This window comes from Dendrobium catenatum, unplaced genomic scaffold (assembly GCF_001605985.2).
Source record: "Dendrobium catenatum unplaced genomic scaffold, ASM160598v2 fragScaff_scaffold_188, whole genome shotgun sequence".
In the NCBI taxonomy this organism is placed as follows: Eukaryota; Viridiplantae; Streptophyta; class Magnoliopsida; order Asparagales; family Orchidaceae; genus Dendrobium; species Dendrobium catenatum.
The window spans coordinates 125,304-133,770 of NW_021318650.1; the positions used below are offsets into that span (position 1 = coordinate 125,304).

The 8,467-nt window shown below is 39.0% G+C and overlaps 1 protein-coding gene across 3 annotated transcripts in view; it reads right to left on the bottom strand.

The window, feature by feature from the left end:
* Positions 1 to 983: 983 nt before the first annotated feature.
* Positions 984 to 8,467, bottom strand: part of LOC110103002 (calmodulin-binding protein 60 A) — a 32,030-nt gene continuing 24,546 nt past the window's right edge. For 2 of the 3 annotated variants that reach the window (XM_020831536.2, XM_020831547.2), the window contains exons 5-7: positions 2,712 to 2,872; positions 2,317 to 2,520; positions 984 to 2,100 (exon numbers count right to left, since the gene is read on the bottom strand). In XM_020831536.2, coding sequence (XP_020687195.1) covers positions 1,501 to 2,100; positions 2,317 to 2,520; positions 2,712 to 2,872 — 965 coding nt within the window. In that variant the 3' untranslated portion in view covers positions 984 to 1,500. The remainder of the gene's footprint in view (positions 2,101 to 2,316; positions 2,521 to 2,711; positions 2,873 to 8,467) is intronic. The other variant, XM_020831555.2, reaches the window with a different exon arrangement.

An 8,467-nucleotide genomic window follows, 5' to 3' on the forward strand; every position in this document is an offset into this window, starting at 1 on the left:
ATTCAAATTAGATAGTTGAAGTGGAAGAATGCATCGAGCATGTTGACCTTTCGATGACTCAATTATGAGAGCTGATGTATTTAATTTAACATATATTAAGAAATATAAAAATAAACTTAAAAATACTTGATTAAAAATATTAAAAAAATTAAATAAAATTTTGACTCTTAAAGAATTTTACCAAAGCAATTAAAATTATAAGCGCTATACTTCTTTGGTGAAATGTAAGAACTGCGCCATCATACTTAAGCACTCAACTGCAACATATTATAATATGCTATTTCTGGGGTTAGGTCGCGGGGTCAAGAGACAGCGCCCCTGCGGAAGTTTCCGGGGATAAGGACATTTTTTGAATTCAAATTAATAAATAAAATGATAAATTTTCTTTACTATTTACTGGGAGCAATTGCCTAAAGATCATAGTAGTTTAAAAATTTTAGGGGGGGTAATGACCTAAAAATCTTTATAATAAAGACTAAAAAATAGATTGAGAAGAATAAATTACTTAAAAAACTATATAATAAATTTTTTTTTTAATTTTTTAGGGGGGTGGGAATTGCACCCAACCCCTTCCCCCTAAGGGGGTTCTGCCCCTGCTCCCATGATACATGATGCACATTTAAAAGATCAATCTAGACTACAAAAAGTTTCTACATATTCTAAAAGACTAAAAAGTTGCCCGACTCATTCTGCCTTTTAGAAGAAAAAAAAATATTCTTATATTTTCTACCATATTATTATCCCATTCTCCTATGATATCTTAATTAAAAGCTTAACTATTAATCAAGAAATTTTAAATTTGAATTTTGAATGTGTTGTGCATGTGAATTTATTTTAATTAGCCTAAATGTCCAAAATAAAATTCCTCTTCCAATAGAATTTAGGAATGCACTTTAGCAATAAGTAGACAGAAATTACAAATAAACCTTTTTAACGTACTAGTATGCTATGCTCCCATGAAGCTTCACGTAATAATCACATGGTTGAAAGAGAGAGAGAAGGCAAATTACCACTTTATATTGCAGCCAGTCCATTACAGAGATTAATAACCCAATCATAACTCTTCTAAAAAGCATTATTTCAGACTATATGAGCTATTTCTTACTATATACACGCATTATGCACAATTCATAAAAACCTTTTAACTTCGATTTTAAACCTTCTGCAAAATTGGGAAGCGCTTGCCTTCTCGAAAGCTATATATTTACACCAACAACAGCAGGCAGGCTCAGAAAGTGTCTACTAACTCAAGAAAGATACACAACTTGACTCTTTTATTAACTATGATATGATATGATGTCTATATAATTTCTTCGATCAAATCCTTCATCCAAAACTCTCTTTTATTGTCTTATTTGCAGCGACTTTCTTCTTATGGAGAATCTTCATCTTCATTTCAGCAGTAGCCTTGTGGAAAGCTATATTTACATCAAGAACAATAGGCAGGTTGGAAAAAGTCTAATCCTTAAATGTATATTTTTCTTCCATGAAATAAATTCCTTATCCAAATGTCTCATTCTGGTAGGTTCTCTTCTTTGTAGCCACTTTCTTCTTTATGGAAAATTTCCATTTCACCACTAATAGTAATATCCCCCACACAGCATAAGGACTCCAGTTAGTTCCTGTGAAGAAGCTGACTACTGCTGTACCCAAATCAGCTTGGGATTCTATACCCGATAGGTAAGACATATCGGTATCAAAGTAGTGCAAATTTTCGCTAAAAAATTCATGGCTCCTGCACTCCTCCAACAATACATGAGGGAGGCTGGAAGTTTTTTCGAGTTCAGCGGGCACTTTGTAAGGAATGCTGCAGCCGTGAAGAATACCATGCGACTCTGGTTCGTATCTGTATTCCAAGCCCCTTGTGAATATATCAGGCGACGAGATAGCTGAATAGCTGTAGTTAAAGCCTCCATCAGCCTTTATAGGACTTGAATAATTGCTGTAAATGTCATCAGGCAATCCTAATGACTGTGAAGAGGTAGGAAAAGAACTCTGTAATGCTTGAGAAGAAACACCCATAACACCGCCCATGTCAAAGGGAAGAAGAACATCATCTCCATTCTGAATGACTTGTTTGGCCAGCATATTTGCATCTGCCTGATAAAAACAATCATGAGTATCAATGGACGATAAAATTGGGGAATGATTCACAGAAGATTATTAGCATGGCCCTTGCGCGCAAGGGTTGGGTGAAACACGCATAAAAAGAAAAAGAAAAATGATCCAAATTCAGGCTAATAATGATTGTAAAAAATAATCATGAATATCAGGGGAAGAAGTGAACAAATCACAAAAATTGCGGTAGAAACCAACCTTCTGGACATCTGATAAGTCATTAACTGAGACGAATTGCTGGTCAGTTAGGATGCCCATCACTTCCCCAATGACATTGAACACAATCCCAGTTTTCTGCACATCATCAGCATAATGTAAATGCATTTGGGTGGTGAGGGGACAAGTCCGAGCATGATCCACCGTAATTTCCCACATCTTGGCTGACATGCCATTGCCTAGTATCTGCATGTTGGCAGAAAGGTAACGGCCAGTGCATACATAAATTAAAATATATATATTTAAAAAAAAAAAAAAGATGCTGCTGCTACGAGTAATAAGCCTTGGTACTTTGTATAAAAGAAGACTCTACAAAGCATAAATAAGAATTAGATAATATTAAGCGCTAAAATGACTAGAAATAAACTGAGCCATACATGTCGGAGCCTTGGAGCGTCTGTGACTAGCAAAGTTAGAAAATCCTTGACAGTGTTGATGTTCTCACTGCTCAAACGCTTGTGAAAAGCACCATCTTTACCAATCTTCTCAAGCCGCCAGACTTCATCAAACAGTAATGGCGGATAATGCTTCTTATACACTGAAAAAAACACAATACTAATACTTAAATCCACCACATAAAGGCAAAGTTCTTACAAGAAATTGAAAATCTTGATTATAGTCGAGTATAATTGACAGATCTTATCAGTTCATGAAAGAGTATTCTCCAGACCAAACTTAGAGAAGAAACAATTATTTACAAAAACCATTTCATGTAGCGTTGACAGAACATTTGTACATATAAGGAAAAAAAGGAGAAAATGCAGAACAAGAAAGTAGGAAACAAATTTTAGACTCTCATTTACCCTCATTACTAATCATGGGGCATGATTAAAATGTATAGCTTGAGCGAAGAAATGATGCATCAAAACGTGTATGACTAGATGCATGATGACTGACCTCATAACTGACACAAGCAGTTGGGCAATATCATCCAAGTAACAGTGAAAATAGAAATTTAACCTTTCATACAAGAAACATCACAAGCTTTTGGCATGCCTGGTAAACTATCTCATCTGTCCTGCAGCCCTATTGGCTGGCAGGTGGGTCAACTAATCAATCTGAGGGCTAACCAGCTTAGTGAAAGATTAGGCTGATGAGTAAGGCTGTTGACCTAAAACCTCCATTCGGACCCAACCGAACAACCACCCATGACTCCCTCCACGATTGCACAACCGTTCCACTCACAACACAAAAACAATGCTCCTCTCATTCGGCTGATTCACGCTCTCAGAGCTGAAGAAAAAAAAAAGGGGTTTGTGACTTACCTCTCTCCCTTTCGCACGCATCCGCTGACTCCAACCTTCGATCGACGCCTGCAACATCGCCTGCCTCTGCCTCCGGCCATCGAACTCATTCCTCGCCGCCGACCTGACAGCCTCCTGAGCCGTCGTCGACCAAACTCCTTCATCGATGCTTGACGCTTGAAGCCGCCAGTCGCCTCTCTCGCCTACGTCCCAACTAGCTGTCGAATCCACACCAGAATCCTTCTACCTCCGTCGCCGGCCCTACACCTGCCTCCGACCTGACCAAACTCCGACCGGCCCGTCTCCGATCGACGCCCGCTCCTTGGTCTCCGCCTGCGCCCTAGCCCGATCGGGCTCTTCCCGATCCACCTTTACCCCTCTCTATTGTTATGTATAATATATATATATATATATATATATTATATTCAATTATTTGCAACCAATCATCATCAATTGGAGCTTCCAAAGATCAATTGCGGGACCCGACAACATCTCGAAGACCCAGGCCGTCGATTTGCTCTGGCCGGGCGAACTTGAAAGGGCAAATGCCCTCGGGGAGGGGACGCCGGAAGGCTGCCGAATTTTCTCAAAAAATTCGGGACTTAGAAATTTTTTTGAGAAAATTGAAAAATGCTCAAATGACCATTCAATTTGAAAATAATTGCAATATTAATTAATTGATAAATTAAATGAAAAAAAAAGGAAATTTCAATCAAATGCATCACAATCAGCAATCGACAACAAATATTGGCAACCGACGATCATCAATTGGAGCTTCAGAACACGAAATCCGATGCCCAACAACGAATCGAAGACCCTGGTCGTCGATTTGCTCCGGCCAGACTGACTTGAAAGGGCAAATGCCCTCCTTACCGGCGTCGGGGAGGGGACACTGGGAGGCTGCCAAAATTTTCATTGAACAACAGGGGACTTGGACAGAAAATTAAAATTGATTTGATCATAACTCAAATCATAAAATCAATTTTAAATTCAAATTTGATCAAATAATATTGGACTTAAACTCGAATTGGACTCATATTTGAACTCAAATTAATGAATATAAAAGACCTGAATTAGACTTGAATTGGAACGTTATACAATGAGTATGATATAATGTTTAAATTGAAATTATAAATTGCAAAATTACAAGGTCTAAATCAAATGCAAATGGATACTAATAGAAAAATTGTAATGATAACTTACTCATGATCAAAGGAACTTGTGATTTGAATAACATGAACATGCAATAGAGGTAATAGCTTGCCTACATACATGTATAAGGAGATTGCAATGATAATGTCTATGTCTGTGAACAATAACAAATGACTATCATGATAAAGTCCTGAAAAGGGGGGATGAGCTTAGCTTTAATGATGAAAATATCGGGCGCCTTTCTAAGATTTCTAATGATAATAAAATTGATCAAGTTGTTTTGGAACAAGATTTGACGATAATTGTGTTAGTTTATCGCATGATGAGGCAATATCAATCAATGATTAAGTTAATGATATACAAGGGATTCAATTGAATTCAATAGTGATACTTCTTTCTAGTGCTCTTTAGCGATAATTATCTTTCATTTTGCTAAAAAAAGGCATATCACTAATGCATAAGGAGAAGCAATGAATTTATAGCCTACTTAATTGATCTATAGGAGATAATAGAAGATTCGTAGCAACCAATGCAGTTCATTTACAAGCAAGAACACGATCTTCTAATGTCTATTGGATAACATCCCTTACAAGCTATAGTAGAATAGACGATAAGCTTGAATAAATTAATCAACACATCTTCTACGTATTACAACTCAAACCTACGGGTGTCAATTCGGGTCAGCAGGTCGGGTTCGGGTCGAACCCGGAACTGACCCGGCACTGTTCGGGTCAACCCGAACCCGACCCTTTTTTAAAAACGGGTCAGGTTTCCAGACCCGAACCCGACCCGATTCGGGTCCGGGTTAACCCGACCCGACACGAATGACCCGAATTTGATCTAAAATTGCTAATTTTCGGGTCAAAATCGAGTAAATATTCGATTTTCGGATCAAAATCGGGTCAAAAATGGGTCAATCTCGGGTTTTCGGGTCAAATATGAGTTTTCGTGTCACTTTCGGGTCAATTTCGGGTTGCTAGGTCAACCCGAACCTGACCCGATTTTTAAAACGGGTTGATTTGTTCAACCGGAACCCGACCCGTTTCGGGTTCGGGTTGACCCGAACCTGGATTTTTTCGGGTCGGGTTCGGGTCGTGTTTCGGGTCGTGTCAAAAATTGACACCCCTACTCAAACCTAATTTAGAGTAATGTCACCGGATCCTCAACATGTATACAAGCGGACAGAAGGCGTTCGTAGGCCCATAAATGAAATCTCGGGCCATTTTCTAAACGAAATCACTTGCGCAATGAATAATATTTAAATATTTTAAAATACCCCTTATGTATTAAATATGATCTCTTGAACTAAATAAACACCCTGCATGTGCTTCGACAAACCTATTAAAGTTACTAACACAAATATTCGAGAATGCTGCGCAGGGCAAATGATATAACCCGTATGTGCTCCGATCGTTACATCTAAGTCCCAAATCCACCGATTCGAGAATACTGCGCAGGCCAAATATTCAAATTTCATCATCCCTCTTGAAAGGACTGGAGTCGACAACTTGAATTACAAAATGCCTCCCAAAATCCTACAAAAATACAAATGACTTTAATGTCACCCCGATGATGGCCATGTTGACAGAAAATCTCAACCGGAGGGCCGAAGGGGTCAAATCTATAATTTAAAAAAAAATCTCAAATTCTTGAAATAAAATCTATCAACTGAAAACTTAAATCTAAAAATCATTCACCTCCCGCAACCATTTGTCGGTGGTGATAAATTTGAAATTAATCTCACTTCACAAAGAGCGAATGCATATTGGGTGTATTACTTTGATTCATCCTCAAACACTCCCTTACCAATAGGGACGTGGCACATGCCCTCTGATCGGGTGGTTTTGCCGCAAAATGACACCATTATATTACGATCACGGCTAAAACCCGTATGTTCCCTAACGACGTCAAACCCTTGAGTTATGAATCATAAGGTATATTCGATAGGCATAAAGCCCTCTATCAGCTAAGGTGGATTCAGATATATCCCCTTAGACAAACATCAACTCAGGTCTATAAGGTATTCTTAGACGAAGAAACCCATGGCTGCCGACAAGGTGCTTTTGTCAGGTTGGGTTGACTATCTCCTCTGACTAAGTAGACCAAGGAACATGATAGCCCGGGACGACGGAACCATGTGATCTTGATCGGGCTCTTCTTCATTTCCCCCACCACCAGTTTTAAGTTTATGGTGATAACTCTAAATTCCAAACTTCAAAATTTAAATCCAAGACTCAAACGCTAAATTATTGCTATTATACGATGTGTTTATAACCTATTGGATCTCTTTATCGACTAGCCTTAATCGAAAGTTCTCTCTCATTATCGGGAGGGTTAATTAACTATATGGGTTTGCGCCTATAGGAAACCAGAACTCATATCAAAAAGTCACAAAATGAGGGTGAAATCTCTGGGTAGTATCTTATCTAAAACCCAATCTGCCTTCAGAAAATTCACCCGGAACATAATCTCGTTAAAACTCTCTATCGTCGTCGTCACACTTCAAAATAAAAGAAGAATAGATTGATGGCGCGGAGAGGCCGGGATCACACACAAAAATGAAATTTTCGGAGCCCAGATAGGCATATGGGCCTTCCATTTTTCAGTACCTTTAAAAGTTCTCAAGCAGTGTAGCCTTTACACTTGCCCGTTGGATTCCCCTTTCTTTCAAACTGATATTCTCATGGAATGGTATATAGATAAGTAAAAGCACACATCTTGGTCCACGAGTACCCATCTACCTGACTGCCTCAATAGGGGAAGAGAGTTTATGATCGAGGACCATGGCCATGAGGAATGGCATATACGCAAAGCAAAAGATGAATTCATCGATGGAATGTTTAGGAGCAAGGTGAAAGGCCTTTAAGTTGTCCAAGGCCAGCCATTTCATGCACTTTTCTTCGGCTCATTTAGAATCGGTTCTGGAGAATTCTAGAACTTACTACGTGGTGGCACATCTTAAGAAACTACCTATATTAGGGAAGTGCACGCATGAACATTTCTCTGGAGCCCAACTGCTCTACAGAGTAGTTTACTTATGGCTAAAAAATTATAACTTTTAAAGAAGCACAAAAAAAGGGGTAATTAGCAAGTGAAGCCATTATTTTGTGGCAATACTCTTGGTTAACTTGATGACGTAAATGAACCAGCACGCACATAAAATCAACTACACCTTATAATGCAATAACATCATTAAAATAAGAACAACCTTGTAAAAGTTTAAAAAGAATAAAAAACACAACACATAGTAAACTGAAAATATAAATGGCCCTGTTGACTATAGACTGAAATCGCTAAACTGACGACTCCCACGTTCACATCCAAATGACCAGACCTCCAATTACTCCCACGACCCATGTCCCCCACGATCACATGATCAAATAACTGCCACACTCACAATAAAAAAAAAACTCCTCACACAGCAAAATCGGAGAGGCACACAATAAATAAAAAAAGAGACTTTGAAATTTACAGACAAATCGATTCTCTGCTTCCTCCAGCAAAACCATCAACAAACTTTGTCGCTCTCAAGCCACACAAGGACGTCACTCCGACCCCGGCCGAACTGCTCCATCTTCGGTCGCGTCTTCTCTAATTCTGCCCACTTCGTCTCCCCATCCGCTCGATCTGCTCCCGTCGAACTCAATCGAAGCTCCTCTAGCCTCCATTTGCCCTAGCCGGCCCTCGATCAAGCCCATCCGAAGCAGAACTCGTCGACGCTGGTCCTCCTTCACGCG